Below are 22,967 nucleotides of genomic sequence, written 5' to 3'. Positions count from 1 at the left end.
GTTATCGTATTGTGTAGGATTTTGTTAGGCCTAACAATAATAGAACAATAAAATTTAAAAAACTAAAATTGGACTAAAGCTAGATAGACATCATGAAAAAGGTTGCTGTAATATTGTGCTTCTCTTCTATCTTCAGTAGGAAACTTTGTATAGACATTCAAGCCAGAATATTTATCAAGATAAATATCTTATTAAATAAATTAGATAATAATAAAACCTATTCGATAATTAAGTAAAGTATATAAAAACAAAATATAATTTGATAATTTAATCTAGATAAGAAAACAATAATTAAAATAAATAAAAAAATAGATAAAGTCCTCTCTACATCTTGGATATATACGTTATCTTCAACCACGCAAACACCATGAAATTTTTGTAGAAAGGTTCAGGGCCTACTTATTATTCATATTGTAAGCTTACTTGTACACTTTTGGCAATATTACACATATAGCCATTAAGACTATACAAGAAATGTAACGTACATTACTACAGAGAGATATATATGGCTAGGTGACATCAGCTGTGATTGTATTTGAGTAAGACACATTAATTGTTTTCTATCTGGGATACATTGATCATGTTGACCTGGATATGATTTTTCCTTATTTGATTCTGCTAGATCGTGATCACTATTTGAATTTTTGATATACAACAAATTAAATTCAATCCCATAATTTTTGAAATCACTATTTTTTTTTTAATTGTTATATACTTTTATCTATTTTTTACCTGGATCATAAATTACAAAGTACTTTTAAGATTAAATTTTGTACATAAATAATTATCTATTTTTTTTATTTTAATATATTAATCACTACAACTTTTTTGTGTTGTTCAAATTTAACATGCGCATGGCAGATAAAACGGTCCAAAATAATCTATTTGTTCTTTTGACATGGTTCTAAAATGATTGCGTATCCAAAATGTCCTCCTATTGTAGCAGTCTCCACAAAAAACAAAAAACAAAAATAAAAAACAAAATAAAAACAGAAACCTTAGATGTTAACCATGGGACCAAGAGATTCTGGAAATCTTGGAAGAATAAAAAGTGATTTAAGGACCGAAACGGCGGAAAATAGACGTTGAGAAACATGATAGAGAGGAATTGAGGGCGAGCGTGATGGCATAGAAATTGGAAAGCAACTTTCAAGGACCGAAATTGTGGGATATATGACACGTACTACATGCACCGTATATTTGATTGTGAAAGCATATAATATGTAATTTTGTATTCTTTCTATCCTTCTTGAAATCTCTACCGCCGGAATCTCTTTTCTTATGTTATTTCCTTATCTCTCAAGGATTCTTTCATCATCCGAAAACAATTTAACAAAAAAGAAAAAAAATAAATAAATCGCAAAATTTTGAAAACAACCTAATGATATTTCCCAACATTACTTAATTCAATGCTGTAATTGCCTTTTCTTTTTTTATTTTTTGCTGAAACTTTCGATTTTCTTTTTTATTTTTCTTAAAATTAAAAAGAGGAGAAATATAGATATTGAAAATCACATCGTTTGTCATGTCATGTAATGATATATATCTATCCCTTTGCCATCGTCACATAAAACACTAAAGTTTAGCGGCATCTTTCTCTTTATGATGTTATGGATAGTTGGCTTAACTTTTTATTTATTTATTTATTTTTTATTTTCTAATATGCTTTCTGTGTGAAAGTGTAACATGCTATAGATATGGGGGAGAGAGAGATATTGCTGTGATTCAATGAAGAAATGGAGATAGTTACATTTCCCATTTAATTAACTCATATATAAATGCTGTTTGACAAAAAATATTTGACATCATAACAAAAGGTCTCTGGTAATGGACAAATTTTGATTGAAAAGGATATTAGGGTGAGTTGGTAACATGCATAACCCATAAAAAGCAAATATAATTTATCATTATGTAGCTTTTTTTTTGTTTTTCTTAGATGGGAAAAATGATAATATGAACAAGGAAGAGCATTTACATAAAGAAGAGAGCATAAAATTTAAGAAGCAGTATTCTTGATTTTTTTTTAACTATAATTTAATTGCTATGGGTTTAAAGTACTTCAATTTTTAAATTAGTAATTTTCAATTTTTTCAATTAAGGCAGCTGGAGCTGCACAACTTCTTCTGTTTCTGTGAGCCTCGTCAATACAGCTCGTTAAACAAACTGTTTTGTATTTAGCTTAAATTTTATTTAGCAAATAGAAACACTATAAGAAATTTATTGTATTCCTTGGAGATATTCAAACTTTGGATTTTTGACAAGAGAAAATTTATGAGCCTATGAACTTTAAAAGATGTGAGGTAAGAAAGGACACAATCACGTATCAGTTGTGTAACACTGAAAGATTTTTATTGGCAAAAACGATTTGATGTTCAATTTTACATTGTTTGAGTGTGAAATAATAATACCTCAAATATAAATTTAATATTTTTTAACAACTCAAATCTTTTCACGGTACTTAGAATTGAAAAAACCTTTGGAATTAAACGTACTTTCATTTGAAACAATTTTAAAATAGATAATCTTCTAAAAGTTGGAGTAAAAAATTTCATATCATCTATATTATAATAAATAAATTAAAAATAATATCTGAGTCAAAAGTGGGATGGGAATTACAAAGCTAGTAATGACTTTGTTCGTATGTTGGAATGCATGCATTTGTCTACATGTTATTATGCGGCTTGCTTTTACCTGTATGTGTACTTGATGATTATTATACACAATTAATTATCTCAATTAATCATTTGATTCTTTGTGATAAGGAAAGCACTTTAGGTAGCACTCGTCCGGGAAAAAAAAGAAAGCTGTCATCGTAAATAGCAAATAAAGAGCTGATAAAGTTTCAAATTAATGTATGTGGTCGGTCTTACTTTTCTTTTCTTAATCTGGCCAATGGCAATAAAAACCAAAAAATCAAAATCAAAAGAAGAAGAAGAAGAAACTGGTTTATAAAGAAGGGTTTTATTATATTTTAATTGGACTTTTTATCATTAACTTTTCTGAAATGAGAACGATATATACTTGGTTCAAATTCATTGTACTTCTTCCATGTCCAAACAAAATCATTGTAATAATATGTCCAATGTTGTTTTTTTCTTTTATTGCTAACTAAAAACAAAACATGCCGATCGAGGATATGCAAATTTAAAAGAGAACTTATATATTTTTCTGTAAAATAAAGTAAATGTTAAAATGATGCATAGTATCTCAACTCTCAAGATTTACTAGGATTAATTATTTATATCACCACTTTAAAGACTTCGAAGTAATGAAATTTGATCTTGGCCCTCGCACATGTTTATTAAAGCAATAAAAAAACAAAAATCGATAAAGGTCGTTTGATAGCATCATTAAATTTATTTATGTCAAATTTTAACAAAAGGTGGCTATAATTTTTTAAATATTTTAAATAATTATAAGTTTGAAAAAAAAAAAACATAAATTGAAATTGTATTTAATTTGAAATTTATGTTTTCCTTTCTCCTCAATTTTCCTTAATTTTATCATTAATTTATATTTGAATGAACTTTAACAAATATTAACATATAATATAAACAAATTACACACAATTAAACAATTAAATAGCTTATTTTAAAATTTTTCATCACTTTTTCTATTCTTACATTCTTTTCATCACTTTTTTCTATTCTTACATTCACACTCTTTCGAGTTTTGACAACAATCTTTATCGTTTCCACCCTGACGAAAGTACAATGAAGATAAGGGGAATCATCCCAACTTGTACTCATCTTGTCGTTTTTTCTTTTTTCTTTTTTTTTTTTTCTTTAGTAGAATTTTTAATTGCTTCAAACATAAGAAAGTGGTGTAAGCAGCAATCAATATTCAATATGATTTGATAGGGTAAGGGTAATGAAGAAATAGTAGTGTCGTGACTAACATGCAAAAAGCTTTGCATCCGTTATTTTGGACCAGAAGTTTTCATGATCTTGACCCAACAAAAAAGGCTGCAGCAATAGCTACTAGATATGTACGGCGAGAAATGAATACATGAAAGCTACCCCTTCTTCTTATGATTTTTGGACCATATGGATCCGAGCCCATGTTCATGCTGAACCCTTAGAACAAAAAATAAAAAATAAAAAATAAAAACCCACATGTTCAGATTTGATAAAAGAGGGGATAAGCCAGACACGTAAAACAATTTTCATTTCTTTGAGACGTCAAATGTGATTTGTAGTACTTGGTTTGAGAAAACTCGAGAGGAAAAATATTTTGTTCAAAGCAAGAAAGCAATGGGTTTGATTAGACGCCAACATGATAATATTGAGGTTTGATTTTGGAGAATTCTCTCTCATGGTTTTTTGTAAAAGCGTTTCCATGTAGATCAACCGAAATCGGGTGTCAGAAAAATAAAGTTGGATTGGGACCTATTTTCCTTTTCGTTTTGGGTGTCTAAATCAAATTCTCAGCCCTTAATTTAGATACAAGTTTTGACAGTTTGATAAGAAAACGAATAGATAGAGTAGGAGACGTGTAATTAACAATGAAAAAATAAAAAAAGATAGAATTAGGAGACATGAAAAATACCAAATAATAATAATATTAGTAACAATAGTAAAAATTAAAAAGTGGAGTGTTGGAATGTAAAATAGGAAGGGGTTTGATATGCCTATGATAATAAAAATGAAGTACGAAACTGAAGTTAGAAATGGAAAGAAATGATATAGAAACATAATACATCTTAGACCATCATCTCAAACGTACGGAAAATGCTATAATGACAACTTCATCCTAAAATTTTTACATTGACATAATTTTTCTAATTCAACTGCTAGAAATGTTGTCTTCAAAAAAAAAAAAATTAAATAAATAAATAAAAGAAACGTACTAAAAATGTTAATTTAGCATAGCATTCAAACAGCAAATGTTATATAATATGTCCAATGGCTTGCATCTGGCCAATCAACCAAAAAACAAGCTTATTTGTATCAGATTTAAGAGGGTAAAAAAAGTGCAGCTCTTTATTCTTTCATCTCCAACCTTAAATTGAGATAGGGGAAGGAGAGCATAAACATTTATTGGTTTGTTTGATAGACTTTTAGGATTAGTTGATTTAGACTTTTAATTTTTAAAAATAATAATTTAAAATTTCAAATTTTAATTTGTTGTAGATTGATTTAATTTCTGTTTACATGGATAGAATTGAAGAGTGAGAATTTTTCATATTTAGATTAAAAAAAAGAAATCATGTGAAATCCATATAGGTAGAACCAGTACCAATCAATTTGTCAAATTGAAAACTAAATCAATTTATAAAAAATTGAAAACTTGAAGGCCTAAATCATTATTAAAAAAAATTGAGGAGCTAAACAAAGTAATAAAGTGCAATTAACATTAAATTTTAAAATTCCTATCCTACCACAAGTTTACGGGATCGATTGAAGTTTTTATGTCCCTCTTTTGAAAATTTTACATTCATTCGAATTTTCATCGGGATTGTACATTTTCTTTTTCGTAAAAATCTTTATAAATTTGTTGGTTTATGGAAATATATGTACGAAGATACGAGGACAAAATATAATGATAGAAAACACAGACAAAAGAAAATCTCAACTACTAGACAACAAGCCGATATGTGCATGGTCCACCATCTCAAGATTTTCATTTAACTTTTTTTTATTATTATTATGATTTTTTGGGGGTAATTTTTTTTTTTTTTTTTTGGGTATTGGATATTTTTTTGGTTCTTCAAAATGACTAAATTGATTATATTACAATACATTGCAAAAACAGATAAATAAACAATAAATGTGTTTTTTTAAAAGAAAATAAACAATAATTTTATAAGCTCCAAAATATTAACTAAATTTATTTATTAAATAATACATGTTAGAGATATTATTTTTCTTTTATAGTGTGGATATCTCTTTGTTCTTAACATATACGGATGCATTCTAAAATGACAGTTTTTAAGAAAAATGTTGTCAATATATCACTTAAAGAGAGTATTTATTCAAAAACTATTGTTTTTATGTAGACATTTGGATATCAATGTATTAGAAATATTAATTGATTAGTAAATCTTTAAATGAATACAAAAGTAAATCAATTACATATTATCACATCAATTAATCAATAAATTTAAAAATATTTTTATAACCCTAATATGAATTATAAATAAATAAAAATATTCCACCACAATAAATTAGGCCGTGAAGAGCACCAAATAAAAAGATAATCTTTTTTTAATCATTTGTTGGCTTATATATATATATTTCAAAAAGCCCAACAAGTTGAATATGTATGCATCAACAAAACTAGGCTGCCCAATCTTTTTATTCTTTCTCTTACCAAGGCCCATCTAAGGTAACAAATTTTATTACCACAAGTGCCACAACGTTTTAGCCAATTATGTATGCCTATCTTATAAAAGAGTAAACTTCATAATAGACCCCTTTTATTTAATTTTCATTTGGTCAAATAATAGACGCCTTTTATTGTTGCACTTTTTGTATATATCTTTTGTGTTTTCAGAAATTACAATTTATCCTTTCTATATTTCAATTTTATTTCTATTCAACTTTTATTTAGCCAATTTTGACTCGGCTAGCAATGCAGTTATTTGCCAGGGTAAAGAATTTTATTTTATTTTATTTTTTTATTAAAACCCATGATTGTTCCATTAGTTCACTTTTTTATACTGGAGATGTAGATATATAAATTCTAGATCATTGAAAACTTGAATCATCAACTTTAGCCTTCTTAGAACAGCGCAATTAACAATAACTACTTAATGATAATTTATTTATCTTATATTTAAAATTTAACGGTAAAATCTTCTTTTCTCAAAAAAAAAAAAAAAGGAAAAAAATTTTTAAAAATCATTAACTTAAAATTATGCTTGCTCTAGTTTTTGCTTCTGTTTTTTATCATTAACTACTATTATTGACGAATGAAAATTTTCAATTTCATTTAAGCATCTTAAATTTATCATAATTACATTTAAACACTATATTTTAAAAATTCATCATCAAAATTCTTTTAATTTCTTCATCTAACAAAAAAAAAAAAAAAAAAAAGGCTTATCTGTGAGTCTCTGTATGCTCGTCCAAAAGGCAATTTAAAAAAGTTTCCATTGTTTCCAAAAACCCGAAACTCCTTTTCATATTTTATGGGCTTAGTCAAACAAGCCCAATAAGTTAATGTATGCACCTGTCTAAGAAACTAGGCTGCCCCATGTTGTTAGTCTTTTCCCTAAGGCCCATGTAAGATCATTACCACAAAAGAAAGAAACAGCCCATCTAAGGTAAGTGTTTTATGTTACAACGTTGTTTTAACCAGTAATATACATATCATACAAAAGGAGTAAATTTCATAATAGACCCCTTCTATCATTGCACTTTTTGCGATGCTTGATCAACCAAATGTAATCCATTGTTAAGTGGATGTTATAGGATGGAGATCTTTTATTTTAACAATTTTCTATCCTAATAGTATATCATATCACATTTGACATTAAAAAGTATTATGAATTGTTTTTAACAATGATTGAGGAATAACGAATAGAACTTGAGTTGAGATGACGCATCAGAAAGATTACCACCATTATCCTTTTATATGTAGATGAAAAACCACTTTTGGAACTTTAAGAAACCTGTTTTGGCAAGATATCATTTGTATCCTTCGTCTGAACCAATGTGATCGCTCTTGATGTATTTGCCCACCATAACCCAGCATCGTTTGGTGCTGTAACAAATATTTTGCTAACCGTTAACCAACCATCATATTGCTCTTTGATCCCAACCACCAACCAATAACAATCAATTTTAACATGTCCAAGTCTGCCACAGTTAAAACATAACTCAAGCAATTTTTCATATGGAAACTCAATCCACCAATTATCACCATCATCTACAAGCTATCATTAAATATTATTTCATAGGTTTAATAATAGCAAAAATAAAACTCAAATCCGCAATTTATTAATGTTGAAAAATTATAGAAATCATGGAATATAAACTCAATGAAATGATACTAAGTCATTGGATAATAAAAATTTGGTTAATAAGTTTAGTAAATCTAGAATTATCTAACTTTAACAAGTTTGAATGCATTTCCAAAAACAAATAAAAAATAAAAATTGGTGATTCCAGTTTCGTTTTCTTACCACCCAACTGTCTTTGGGTTGACTTAAACCAAGGCCCAAGCCCAAGTCTATTTATTTCACCCCCAACTATCTTTTTTGCTATAAAACTTTTTTTGAAGCATTTTTTGTTGAAAACTGCATCCTGCAATAATAGTTTTTTCTTTCTTTTTTTTTTGGGTTATACAAAAAATAAAAAACATTTCTGTATGCACAATATACTTATAAAGTCGGATTAATTATACCACGATATAAAAGTGATGGAAATGGATTTCTATTTTATTTTTTTGTTACCAAAATTCGGTAAAAAAATGGAAAAGTAAAAACCAAAACACAACACATAAAATAAAGGAAAATGGCATACCAAGTATACCATCCCTCCAGCCAGTTCAGTTGCATGGTTTAGGTTGAGGCAAAGATAATCAATGTACACATAATTTAAATGTAAAATTAAGAAAAAGAGATTTTAAAGAATAAACTTCTGTTACTTATCTAAGAATTATTTTGTTTGTTAACTTTTAAAGGTTGTAAAATATTTTATTTAAAAAAAGAAAAACATTATTGTCTAGTGAATAATATATACTACAAAAGAAAAAAATCAAAACAAAATAAAAAAATAGTGAATAACATATACAAACAAAATTATCTCGCAACTGTTTTTTTCTCTAACTCTCCTTTAATTTCTCTCAATTTATTTTCTCTTCTTACTTGTCTTTCAATTTCCATCACTGTTAATTTTCAATGGGTAAATATCACAATAGCTTCTTTAATTTTGTTATTTTTTCAGTACTCCATTCCTATTATGAAAAAATATTAATACAAGCTTTGTATACTTTATTTTTGTTTTAACATTAGTATCAATTTTCAAAAATAAAGTACGAATTTAACTAATTTACCCTTCATGTAATTAATTTTTTTTTACCTATTTTTAGAAATAAAGAAAAATGAAAATTAATGATGAAAATAACATAATCGCACTCAAAATTATTTTTGCTGTTAAGAAAAAAGAAACAATTTCATATGTACTAAATGTTAATAAGATTAACTTTTGAAATTGTATTTGAGATAATCATAATTATTATATATAACTTATTATATTTTTAAAAAAAAATTGGGAGAAGATTTTAGCTCCAATATTTTAAAAATTTAATACTTTTAAAAGAAGTATGTATATATATATATATATATATTTTTTTTTTTAAGTTCTTAAAAAAACTATAGAAGAGAAAAAAAAAAGTGGTCAAAAAAAGAATAAATGGGTTAAATTTTAACTCTCTTAATAAGAATATTAAAAAATTATATTATGTTAAAACAAAAATAAAATATAAAATACTATACTGATATTTTCCATAATAAAAATGTAATTAAAAAAATAATAAATTAGAAAATGGTATAATCATACTTACCTTTCTCAATCATACCTTCCTTTTCATGGACAATTTTTTTTTTTTCCCTACACTTTCTTCTATCAATTATATATATTCTTTAAATTTAAAGAAAAAACCATTTTCTTGTTTTACAAAGTCCGCTGATAAAACAAGCAAAAAGACAGATGAGTGGAAATAGATAAAACAAAGGATCCAAATTAACATTTAGTAGAAATACAAGGGTATCATTACAAATTTATTTATTTATTTATGTATTTTTTTGTGCTGGTGAGATTCGAAGCCAGCTCATATAGACTGGGCTGTTGATGCCTAATAATAATAATTTTTTTATTTTCGGTAGCATTTCAAGTCAACGGTTGTGATTTCATCCTCCTATATATGATAAAAGAAGTTCCTAGTCTTTGCCCTAGCTCTCACTTCGCTATATATACGATCATTCCAGAGCCAGAAGTCCCCAGTTCCAAATTCGCGGACATAAACCCTAATGTTCGTGATTTAGGGGATTTAGGGTTGGCATTTACTCTTTGTAATTTTCTCTTGGTTCTTCATGAGGGTAGTGATTCCTTTCGGCGCTTACTCATAGATCGTAATCTCCTTTGTTCTTTTTCTGTTTCGCTTTTGTTATTTTGTTGTGTTTTTCTCTATGAATGTGCCTGGGATGGGTTTAAATATACTATGAGATCAAGAATCCATGAACACAACTAAAATCTGAGGCATAATTTTTATTAAAGTTTTGATTTTTAAGGTTTCCAAGTCTTTTCCGTTTGAAATTTATCATCTTTTTTAGCGATTTACAAATATTTCTTTACCTTGATTTTTTTATTATATATATATATGTATATTATAAATTGTTGACTTTTGCTATGTGTTAATTTTTTGGGTTCTTCTAGTCTTTTATTGTTTTCCGAATGTGGGTTTTGCATAAAAAAGTTGTTTGATTTATATATCGAAGTGTGCAAATGACGATAAACAGACAGGGACATCAGCACTCCTTAGGAGAATGGTGATTTGTCAAATGGGAATCTCTCTGATGCGCTTTTTCATTTAATCAATTTTCTTATTTTGTTATAAAAGTTCCAATTCTTTTTTGCCTTTTTTATGACTTTGATTTTTGTTCTCGTCCGTAAATATTTTAATCTCTCTTCATCTACAGATTAGTGTGATTGTGTTCTTTTTGATAATCTATCTTTGTTGGAAATTGCTACTTGGCTTGAGTAGTTCTAAATTTTATGGCATTTGCCAATGATGGATTTTACTAATGCACGTATTATCAGATTACATATGATGATATATGTAATTGTCACTACCTCTGAGGCAGAACCCGTATCATAGTTCATTATTATGTTTTTGGTTTTTTGTTTCAAAGCTTACTCCTTTTTTTTGGTCTGTCTCCTATAGTGTTTTAGACATCATCTGCATCTGTTGTAGTGTCTTTTTTTTTTTTTTTTTTTTTGGGTCGCTGTATATGTATATGTTTAACATGATGTAGAACAAGCATATTAGCTAAGTTGCAAATTTGTTAAGGTTCTAATTTTTGTGTTTATGATGTTTGGTTTTGACCATTCTTGTAGTGGCAAGATTTTGTTGTGATATTCTTCCTAGAAGACAGTACGTCTATCTTGAGTTCTGAAGCTGTGTATACTCTTGTTTTAATTTCAATACTGAAATATTTACATGTTGGTCCATATACTGGATGGGATCATGTATTTGTAAGAGGGGTTCATGGTACGCTGATTCTGTCGAATAGTTCTTTCACCATTTCAATGCAAATGGTGATGCGTAATGAATTAGAAATTTTACTTTCAATGCTTATCTATATAAAGCATTTGATATGGCAACTTTGCTCTGCAGTTGACTTTCTTATGCGAAGGGTAAAATATGACAATGGCAATCTATCTAGTTTGCTGTTTAGTACCCTCTTTTTAAGGGTGTTAATTGATCTCAATTCTAATCTAGTTCAGTTGCTCTTAATTTGCTTTCGGTTTTTTGAGTTGTGGTAAGTGAGCCTGATGATTGTTTTAAAGAACGGAGATTTGAATGGTGCAATTGTGGAAGCTCAATAATAAAATTGTGCTCCAATAGGCACCATGTGTGATTAGTTCCGCTGGATAGTATATGAAGGCTGTCTTTTTCTTTTTATGTTTTAGTTTTTCTGGTGTAATTTACAATTTTGTTCCTTACAAATTTAGACGGCAGGTAGTTGTGCGATGTTCTTTGTGTTGGTAAAAGTTTCATATAAAATTGTTTATTATGCCCTTTATTTTTTCACATTATATTTGCCTTTTGCAATGTGTTTCAAACTTCGAAATAATTTTTTTTTTTTTTCTCTCTCTCTCCATCTACCAGCTCCAATTCAATCCAATGGAGTTTACTTGATGTGGTTTTATTCCTGCAACTTGTAATCTGATTTTGATCTATAGCCCTGGTGTAATAATCGTTTTTGGAATTAGATGTGATGAAAAAATATGCAATTGTAGTAGTAGCAATTAAATTATGAAAATCTTGTTAGAAGATTTTGATATTCTGTTCACCAGAAAAGAAAGATAAGATATTAATTCAGAAACCTTCTGCTTTGGTTCATAAATAGATCCAAAATAAATATTTCTACAAGACTTGCAACTGAACAGGAAAAAAAAATGGACATTTTCGTTTTCAATTGGAGGAAAGAAATTTGGTCTGTAAAATAAATGTAAGATAGAATGAATGGAGTTCGATGAATTCTGAGCCTCGCACGGTTCTTAATACCCCAAAACATATGGTTCAAGAATATGGAATTTGTTGCGTTTTAATGGGACTTCTAAATTCGATATGTTTGCATAAATTTTTTGTTTTAGTCATAGACACCTGGGTAAAAAGGAAAGTGCGGAGGGAAATTGATGTTCAAAAAATTAGTGTTTTGGGTTCAGGTTTTAGAGGTAATTATGTTTAGTTAATTATAGGAGATAAAATTTATAAATAATTAAATAAACTTATATTTTCAAATTAAAAATTAAAATTGTATTTAAAAAATATTTAAAATTAATTTTTTAGAATGATATTTTGTTTAGGAAATTGTATTCTATTTCAGTTTTCTTGAAAAAGTTTATAAATTTTCTTTTTTTAAAATTATCCAGACAATTTTTTTTTTATAATGATTTAAATATTTCCATTCAAGTTATTATTATCTAAATATTTTATTAATGTGGCAATAATACTATATGTAAAATTTATTCATTAATGTTAAAATATTATAAATTAAAATACTTATATACTTTAAATTTGAAAAAATAAATTTTACATGCAAAAAGGAATTAAAATATTATATAATTTGGAGTAATTTATTAACTATCACTGCATGGCGCATTATTTTCTTGTTTTTTCAGTATTGTTTTGTTATGTATAGAAATAAAAAATTTTCCTCGTATTTATGGTGTGTTTTCAACTGGAGTTTCTCTTGAAAAACAAAAGAAAAGAAAAAAAAAGTATACAGACCAAAACCCACACCGTCACGGGCTCAGATAAAACCCCTTACGGGGTTGTTTGGTACACCGGATAGGTCTGGATCGGACAGGATCGGATATGATCGGATAGGATAATTAATACAGTACTATGTTTGATATAGTTCTAGACTGAATGATGGATTAATTGTACCATATTTGGTGCCGAATCAAACTGGATAAGACTATTTTGTAATTATATTTTTAATTTAAAAAAAATAAAAATTTTAAAAGTTAAATTTATATGAAAAAAAAATTATTACATCTAATTAAAGTTGTACATTTATATATTTATATAATTTATATATACATGCAAAATATACAAAATTTGTTGTATACACTCACAAATAATATTAATATATAACTTTAGAAATAGCTTAAAATTAACTTAAAACATAGTATGCCATAAATAACAATTAATTAAAAATAAATATATTTTAATGGTATGCATAAGACAATTGAATATTTTTTCAACCCATAAATTACATAAATATATTGTTTCCAAAACCAATAAAAATAAAATTTTAGTATGGTAAATCATAAATAACAATTATTCACAAATAAAGAAATAATTAACAGTATATGTAATTAAGAACTTGTTGATAATATAAGAATATCCATATCCAAATTATACGTATATGTATATAGATTTAACATGTAGCAATTCAAATAACAAGTACTACATAAATATAAATATATTGGATTTTACAAGGATAATTTACTTATAAAACAAATAAGTAAATACACTTGTTGCTAGCAATTCGAATAAAAAACCTACTATAAAACCATTACGCCATTCATTGTTCATTTGAGCATGTGTATGTGCGGTGGTATGTCGTATTAGATTTGCGTCATTACGATTCCGCATCCGTTGTTCTACATACTCAACATATGCAATTTCAGCTTCTTGGGTTGTATTATATGCTTGATTTAAATTATCTCTAAATCCTTACACTTGTTGATGACATTCAGGCCAAGAATTATATATCCCTGGTTCTCTACCTTTAAACACAACATAAACTCTTCTCCTTACCATTTAATATTCCTGCATATAAGAATACATTATAATATAATATAGTAATACAATTAAAAAATCAATAAATCAACTCAATCACGCGCATATGAATATTCTAAAACATAACACATAATCATAAAATTATCCTTACATGCAAATTTAGAAACAAACATCCACCACCATACAACAAGTTCATAAGTTTCAAACCTAATTGTTCATAATTATCATCCTCCCATACATAAACAGAAATATGTAGTCCACTACTTTACTAAATTAGTTATCCAAAAAGTCACGAGCAAATGCAATCTTCCTTGCATCCGTTTTAATAACCTTAAAAACCTCTATATTCGATGGATCTGATCACATTACCTTAGAGATTTTGAGGTTATCACTGGCCTCAAATCCTAACCTGTCAAGCTCCATAGCTAAATATTGTTGATAATAAGCCTCGGATTTTTCCAACTTTGCAGCCAATTTATCAAATAATTTCTCTGCTGCATTGCCTAACCCGGCTACAATGTCATCGTCCTTCAATCTAGATTTTCGTTTACCTCTTGCTTGGACTTGTGTAGATGGTTCACTACCTCCTCGATTCACAGACATTGGAGAATCGACATTATCAATTGGTTCATTTGCAGTGTTCAGATTTATTTCATTTATCATATCAATTGGAGTTTGTGCTTCACGTCCGGTTGCCCGATCCTTCCCAAAAATATTAGCAAGCTTCTCATAAATAGGAAAAGATTTTCCTCTCCAACCTTTTGGACTTGGGGCACTCTAAAATACAAAAAGCCAACGTTTAGCTAAGAAAAAATAAATGCTAGATAACAAACTAAAATTGAAATTAACATATATTTTCAAATAATATTCAAAACCTGCACATATGCTTGCCAAACTTCTTCACTGTCAACCTCCACACATTTAAGAGAGTCATTCCATCCAAATCCACTTTTGTTCAGCATGTCATATATTATACCATATTGCTTCTTCCACTTTCTCATCTTCGACTCAATATGTGGATTGGCTCGCAGTCTCGAATTAGGACACAGCTCAGATAGTCGCCTCTCAATCATAGTAAGTGTGCCAGGCTTAAATGACCCTGTATCACAACGTTGCCCACTAGCTACAGCTTCATCTAAGATAATCAGTAAAGCTTCTTCCTCTCGTTGAGTCCATGTATGCCTAGAGTCACCACCCCTATTATCGTTACTGCTACCTCCAGCTTCCATTGCTATTTATGTAAAAATTCCATGATTCCAAAAATACCATAAAAAATATGAATTTAATAACAAATAATAAAATTCTCATATGTTATATTTAATATAATTTAGTCTTCATACAAAAGATGTAACAAACACCATAAAATTAAATAGTTACAAAATTATATAAATCATAACAATCAACTATTAACCACGACGACTTCTCCACTCATCAAACATTTGCCTAGCTAACTCATTTCTCCAATTAGTCCATTGATCCGAAGAACCAATTGATCCTATAATATCTTCATCCCCACTTATGTCAGCATCGTTACTCATATCAAACTCAGCTTCTCCAGGATCAAGTGCCATTTCTCTCCTAATAAGATTATGTATCAAACAACATGCAGTAATTATCTTAATTTGGGTTGAAATTGGATAGAACGATGGACTCCTTAAAATTGCCCATCGCATTTTTAGAACCCCAAAACATCTTTCTATTATATTTCTAGCAGATGCATGCTTCATATTGAAATACTCTTCATAATTTGCAGGTGCACAACCATCTCTCCATTCGGAAAGGTGATATCTTGTTCTCCTATATGGTGCAAGAAATCCTTCACCATTAGTGTAACCAGCATCCACTAAATAATAATAACCTAACACAGAAAAATGGCTCCTATTAGATAACGTAATGTTAGTCCACTACAATATGAACTTTAAGGATTGCTCTTACCGGTGGGTACTTTTAATCCATTTGGCCTACTTAATGCATCTCGAAGTACTCTTGAGTCTGAAGCGGAACCTTCCCAACCAGGTAATACAAATATAAATTCCATATTTGGGCTACATACACCTAAGACATTTGTGGCTATCTCACCCTTCCTGGTTCGATATCTCAGCTTATCGATTTCGGATACATTAACCTTAATATAAGTTCCATCTAATGCTCCCAAACAATTCTAGGTCACAAACAAAATTAGTTACATAAGATATTGCCACATATATCTACGAATTAAATAAAGTAACCAAACTAATTGATTAACATACCTTAAATATTTTCCATCTATCATCCGAACAATTATCTGACACAGGTTCAGGATGCCTCAACAATGTCCCATGTAAACGTAACACTCCATTCAACACTGAATTGAAATATCTACTAACTGTTTCCCCCAATCTATTGAATCTAGTGATAATTGTACGGTTCTTTGTATGATGAGCAATTATATGCAAAAATATGCACACTTGCTCTTCCAATGTAACAGTACCATCTCTTTTAACATATCCATCATGGCGTAATAACTGACATAAAATACCAAATGTTCTCCTATCCATCCTAAGTTGACTAATACAGTTAACATCATTGTCCAACAAACTAGTTACAAAAGACGAACGCAACTCTGCAGTCCTATTTATTCGATTCCTAACACCTCTATCATTTCTCAATCGCATTGCTACATACATGTACATAAACCCGACAACTATAAAGCATGTACAAAAATATTCTAATGCCTTATCATTTGGAAGCATCAATAATACAGCTAATCTTCTTCGATCCATATTCACTACAAAAAAGAAAAAATAAAAAATAAAAATAAAAACAAAACAAACATAACATTTTAATGTACAAAAAAATTATAATTTACAAAAATATATCTTGGATACAAGTATACTTGAAAATTTTTTTGAGAAAACAAAGATTTCTGTCCACAAGCCCATCCACCAGTTGGATACAAGTATACTTGAAAAGATTACTAGAAACAAATAACTGGGCCATCTCTTAAAAAAATTTTAAGAAAAAAAGATTTCGGACCACAAGCCCATCCACCAGTTGGATACAAGTATACATGAGTCCAATCATTTGCATTGAAAATTGGGCTTCTAGTAAACTAAATAACAATGTTTAAGGCCCAACTTATTATAGTTTGGTGTCGGTTTCGTTCTCTGGCTTTCAGCTTGCAAATCATCTTCGACCAATCTAAGCATACTTTCATTTTTAAATTTTGGTAAAGGACTGGTCTAATCATTATTCAAGCATAATCTTTGTATTTTATTTTTTTTTTATTTTTTTTTTCATTTAAACCGCAAAGCGTTAATTTGTTTTTTTTCTGCTTTCCTTTTCTTTATTTTCTTATCAAAGAACTGCATTGTGCATGGAACTAACCCCACTCAGGAAAAAAGTAAACCAAAGTTCAATGAGAACGAAACTTCAATACAATTTCATGCTTTGGGGCCCTCATCCATCTACCTTCAACACCAACCACATCATGTATAGTTAATTTCCCATTGCTTATTCAATAATTAGGCGCAACGACTAAGTTAATCTCTTCCCATTCTTAGCACACATCCTTGTTTATAGTGGACTTACATTACAAGTATTCTCTTGAGGGTCCCTGGTTCAAGTTGAGACCAGTAAAAATATTCTCAAGCTTTTAGGCTTATATTGAAAAATGAATTTGATATACATTCTTGGATTTATTTTTTATTAACTGTAGTTTTTAGAATAGATGATGATTTCTTTCTATTTAATTTCCAAATACTTTTTCATGTCAATATTCAAAGTAAGCACTCACAAAGAAAAAAAAAAAAACAGAACATGATGTGGCAACACTTATTTTTAGATTTCTAGATCTAATTTTATCTTTCTCTGTTTCTCTAGCATGATGTGGCTACACTTATTTTTATTTTCCATATTAAATTTAAAAGCAATGCATTCAAAGGATAAATTGCAGTCAACTAATAACATAAAAAAAAAAAAAAAACAGAACAGTCTAATCAATGAATGTTAAAAAGAGAAAGAAAAATATGTTAGAAATACATTGACAATCATATCTGTAGGTAGATAGCTGCATACCTCAACTTTAGATAACGGCTTTTGTTGGCTAATTGATTTCCAAGTTCACTCAACTCCGATACAGAATCAGCATTCACAGCCTACGCATAGAAGGACAAGTCCAACATTAACAAATGTATAAACTTGACATGACTGTACACTAAGCATTGTAAATATGGAAGAAGAAATAAAATTGCAGAAAAAAAAAACAATGGCAGATGGAAGGAGAAGAAGAAGGACGAAGATGAAGAATGAATGAGGAGAAATTTTTTCTACAAATATGTATTAGCAGATTGAAGAAGAAGAAGAAATAAAATGGAAAAAAAAAAAATGGAGGCCTTCTTCAACAAGTTAAGACATTTGATAAGACAAAATCCCTGTATAAACACTAGAATATTCATATGTATGGGTAATCTGCTCTTATACTTCAAGTAAAAGCAACCCCTTTCAAGAGTAGAGATTTTATTAGAAAGTGATTAACTGTATTACTTTTAATATTATTTATGTAAAAAAGTGATTAACTGTTAATTAAACTTACAAAAACCCAAATTGAAACAAATTAAAAAAATTGGAAAAATAAGGTACAAGTTATTATGATATCTCTCAGAAACCAACTGGATTTTAAGGTACACCATGTGGAACTTTTGTGAAGGGTAGTGGGTAAGAATGAACATATACAGATAAGATGGATGGCCATTTTTCTTTTTGATAAAATTGTGGTCAAGGAGATCATGGTACATGGTATATGACCCTGATCTATGCATCCAGATAGACAAAAATATATATAGACATCTGTTTTCCAAAGTTGACCTCTTTGGGTGACCATATCATCCACAAGTTTTCTTTCCATCTGTGACATGGACTAGAGGTTGTTGTCAATATGATAACACCATTTAATTAACAATTTCCAAGAATAAGAAATATAATATATATATATATATATATATATATATGTGGCCATTTCAAGGCTGTAGCTAGCTTAGTTTGATGCTTTAATTTGTAATATAAAAATACATAATTGCTTTCTTTACATCTTCTAAGAACATAGAAGGAAGGCATGAAAGGCATGCCTTTAAAAGGAACAGAAAAAGGAGATGAGTGGATCACATCTGCATACTTGGCCAACATCTGCTTGACAAAATGCATAAAATATATAGCACATAGTAACAAAATAGGCGTTTTACTTTTCAGTAACTGCATATGCTCTACACATTAGTTGTTCTTCCCACCCACCCCCCCCCCCCCCCCCAAATTACGGGTTAATTAAAAGGTTTTTGTCAATCTCAATGTGATATTGACCCAAAAAAAAAAAAAAAATCTCTAACCGCCATACTTAAATTAAGATAGTATAACTGCTAACTTTCATCCAACAAGATGAAACAAAGTTCCAAATTTCACACTAAAGTCTGATCCAATCTAGTCCCATGTGATTGGGCGATTAAAATAAGTTTCATGCACTTAATTCAGGTTTCAAGATTTATCAACCCTTTCTTACTGATGGCCATCAAAACTATGTTTCTCTGGTCAAAACTATGCTTCTTTGGTTGGCATTTCATTAAGACATATTGAAAGCTTAGAAACCACCAGATTAAATTTTCTAAAGATGTTATCAAGATGTTATCTAAATGTGGCACTAACACATAACCTTGGAAGCACGGACTGTACACTAGCCTAACGGCAAAATTTGTGCATCCACAAGTTCAATACAACATACAGAATATGTAGAGGATAGCAATTTGAAATTTTAGATAAATTAGATAAAATTTTAGTAATTAGAGGATGGATAATATGTTATTTGGCATCACAATCTTGCAAAAGTAAAAAATTTCATACGTGGTTGATGAAAAGATAAAGATTGAAAGATGGAGCACCCAGAATCAGAGAACGAAGAAGAAGAAGAAGAAGCATAAGAAATTTTTTCTACACATTTGTACTCCTAGGTTGAAGAAGAAGAAGAAAAAAAATGGCAAAAAAAAAAAAAAAAAAACAATGCCAGATCGAAGAGAAGAACGAAGAAGAAGACATTTTTTCCTCCAGATTTGTACTACCAGATCGAAAATAAAATTGCAGAAAAAAACAAATTGCCAGATCGAAGAACAAGACAAACGAAGAAGAAAAATATGGCCTGAATGTGTGTTGATGAAAAACCAAGAAGAAGAAGAACAATGTAGATGAAGAAGAAGAAGAACAAGAACAGAGAAGAAGAAAAAGAAAAAGTCTTTTCTGGCAGATCAAAAAAGAGGAATATGGGCAGATCTAATAAAAAAGAAATAAACTGAAACATGAAGAAGAAGAAGCAGACAAACAATGAGAAGAGAAAGAAGAAGGCAAACTCACATATTCAGAGCTTGATATGGGCAGAGGCACGCTTGATCTGGGCAAAGGCACTCGAGAGACACCAGCAACGCCTTCGATGAGCTTCGGACAGAAATTTGACCCAGGGGGAAGGGCGGGTCAGCTTAATCCTCCTCTCGGGGGATTATTTTACTGTAGCGGCTAACTTATCGGCTTCTTCATTTGTTCCTTTCAAACACCGGATTGGGACACAATCCTGTCCAATCCGGTGAAACAAACAGGCCCTACTTGTCCTTTTCTTTGTCTTAATTCTATGCCCTGTACTGCTACTCTTTTATCACCTCTTCCCCTGAGCCATTATCCAAAACCTTGTCTCACCCAGAACTCTTCCACAGTCAATTACACATACCATTTCCAACTCAAAGTTATCCTTATCTACTTTCGAAGTAACATTGGTTAAAATTTGGTGAAAATTTGGTTGTTATTTGGGATTGATTGAGGAATTCTGAGTGTTTTTTGTTTTTGTTTTTTTTGTTGTTGTAATAGTAATTGCATTAAGCATAAAAAATGGGAGGGGAACCAGAATAAAGAAACCGATTTAACCCCTAGAACAAACAGATCTCTTCTCAGAGAGGATTTGAACTAAAACAGAAGCAAGGTAGTTACAAAAGCTAGTATTAGAACAGAAAAAAGATAAGTTATCCTTTAAGGCTTTCTTGGGTGCTAGATCAGCATATTTGTTTGCTTGTCTTGGGACCAAGAAATTGTCAGTTGTTGTCTTTCAGTTTAGTTTTGATTTTTACAGCTAGCTCCCACTATTCCCATTCGTAGGGCTTAAAAGAATCATTCAGCTGATCAACCACCTACCTAGCATCGCAAAGCCAATCAACATCTTTCCAAGCCGATTCCTCCGTAATAGATGTTGCCGATTCGATTGCTTTGAGTTCAACTATGTCGTCTCTTACCGGTGGTATGAGCTTGGCAGCAAGGAGTCGAACTACGCCTTTATCATCCCTGGCTATGAAGGCTATCGCTGAATTACCTGGAGAATATGCAACGTCTATATTGATATGGATTCTGTTGCTTTTGGGGGGTTGCTAGGTTGTGTCTCTGCGAGGTGGATTCTTGATATCACTTGCCAGAGTCACTTGGTTGAATTCTTCTACGAGCGGTTCCCATCTTGCCGTTGTCTGAGCTATAGCTCTTTTGTTTTCAAATAATAAGTCATTCCGTAGTTCCCAAGTAATGTAGAGAAAGGTGGTCAAGAGCAGAGAGGTGTAGTCTTTTCCTCCTAGTTTTGAATGTAGCTGGTGGGAAGGATTTACACACCACCTAACCAAGTCCTCGACATTGTTGGAGGCTACTAAGTTTAGTTTTAGGCCTATTTACTATAGAAAGCGACTGCTCTTGCTATTGGACACTCTAGAAAAAGGGCATCTTGGGTCTCCCATGCCAGTTCTTTCGTAGATGATGCCTTTCATAGGCAACACATCTGCAGCAAGCCTCCAAAGAAATATCTTCAATCTCTCGTGAAGTTTGGCTGTCCATATTTCCTTCTAGAGGTTGTCATAAGGTTCCCCGTTACCAACAAGGATGTTATAACAACTTTTAACTGAGAAGGTTCTGTTGCTAATGCTTGTCCTGAAAAGTTTGTCTTCTATGTCGGCTTCATGAATCTTTACTCTATTGTGGCTTCTTGATCACAAACCTCTTGTAGCTTTGCTTCGTCCCAAATAAGAGTAGAAGGGTTCAGCAGATTTACAACTCTCCTAGCTTGGTTATCATCAGCTCCCTCTTTGATTTTGGGCTTTTCCCTTCTACTTCTGGGATCAAAAGGTCCTTCCAGGGATTTATACTCCATCCGCTTCTGACTTTATAGCAAGAGCATTTTCGAATTAGTTCTTTTGAACCAAGAATGCTTTTCCACACATACGAATTCCCAGCTTTGAACTTGCATCCAAAGAAAGTTTTGTTTTTTAAGTATTTGGCTTTTAAAAGACAGGTCCATAAGTTGTCCTTTGCCTTGGTTAATTTCTAGCCGAGTTTCGCTAAGAGAGCTATGTTGAAGTCTTTAAATTTCCTAAACCCTAGGCCTTTAGAAGCTATGGGTTTGCGTAAGCTTCCCCAGTTTTTTAGCGCTAGGTAATGTCTGCTGCCTTCCTTTGCCCCCCACCAGAATCTTTTGATCAGAGCATTCATCTCGTTGCAAATAGATTTTAGAAATATGAAAGTCGACATTGTGTATATAGGGGCAGCTTGAGCAACTGATTTAATCAAAATTGCCTTGCCTACTTTTGAAAGGGTCTTACCTTGCCATCCCTCTAGGAAGTTCTACATCCTTTCCTTAAGATGGAGGAATTTCTTGCGTTTGTTCCTTCCTATGATAAGGGAATTTCCAAGGTAAATGGAGCCTGAATATAGGACCTTGAAGCCAAGCCTCTCTTTAACCAATTTCTTAGTCTTTCCGGTAGTGTTCTTGGAAAAGAAAATCCAAGACTTATCGTAGTTTGGAGCTTGGCCTGACCAGCTGTTATATCGATTCAGTACCTTTTAGATTCCTTCCGCATTGTGTAAGTTGGCTCGGCATGCCATCAAAATGTCGTCGGCGTAGAGGAGGTGTGTTATAGCTGGTGCATTCCTGCTAATTTTGATCC

The 22,967-nt window shown here is 30.3% G+C and overlaps 1 protein-coding gene, 1 long non-coding RNA gene and 3 other non-coding genes across 5 annotated transcripts; 4 read left to right on the top strand and 1 right to left on the bottom strand.

The window, feature by feature from the left end:
• The first annotated feature begins 9,849 nt into the window (after positions 1-9,849).
• Positions 9,850-12,239, top strand: LOC112491845 (uncharacterized). Its single transcript, XR_007241201.2, has 2 exons — positions 9,850-10,078; positions 11,839-12,239. It is a non-coding gene; the product is annotated as an uncharacterized LOC112491845 (long non-coding RNA).
• On the top strand, positions 10,139-10,212 carry LOC112491893 (small nucleolar RNA Z267). Its single transcript, XR_003056231.1, has one exon. It is a non-coding gene; the product is annotated as a small nucleolar RNA Z267 (small nucleolar RNA).
• Positions 10,445-10,529, top strand: LOC112491850 (small nucleolar RNA R44/J54/Z268 family). The gene has a single exon (XR_003056199.1). It is a non-coding gene; the product is annotated as a small nucleolar RNA R44/J54/Z268 family (small nucleolar RNA).
• LOC112491856 (small nucleolar RNA snoR122) lies at positions 10,730-10,809 on the top strand. The gene has a single exon (XR_003056205.1). It is a non-coding gene; the product is annotated as a small nucleolar RNA snoR122 (small nucleolar RNA).
• Positions 12,240-15,389: 3,150 nt separating the features above from the next.
• LOC132800765 (uncharacterized) lies at positions 15,390-22,174 on the bottom strand. Its single transcript, XM_060815031.1, has 9 exons — positions 22,022-22,174; positions 21,453-21,516; positions 21,181-21,355; positions 20,930-20,984; positions 18,040-18,119; positions 16,233-16,371; positions 15,968-16,144; positions 15,842-15,861; positions 15,390-15,561 (listed from the first exon to the last, which is right to left on the bottom strand). The coding sequence occupies exons 1-9, from the start codon at positions 22,172-22,174 to the stop codon at positions 15,390-15,392; spliced, it is 1,035 nt and encodes a 344-aa protein (XP_060671014.1).
• Between the last annotated feature and the right edge of the window lie 793 nt (positions 22,175-22,967).

This window comes from Ziziphus jujuba, chromosome 2 (genome assembly GCF_031755915.1).
Source record: "Ziziphus jujuba cultivar Dongzao chromosome 2, ASM3175591v1".
Taxonomy (NCBI): Eukaryota; Viridiplantae; Streptophyta; class Magnoliopsida; order Rosales; family Rhamnaceae; genus Ziziphus; species Ziziphus jujuba.
The sequence above is the reverse complement of the archived record's forward strand: the minus strand, read 5'-3'. Positions and strand labels throughout refer to the sequence as shown.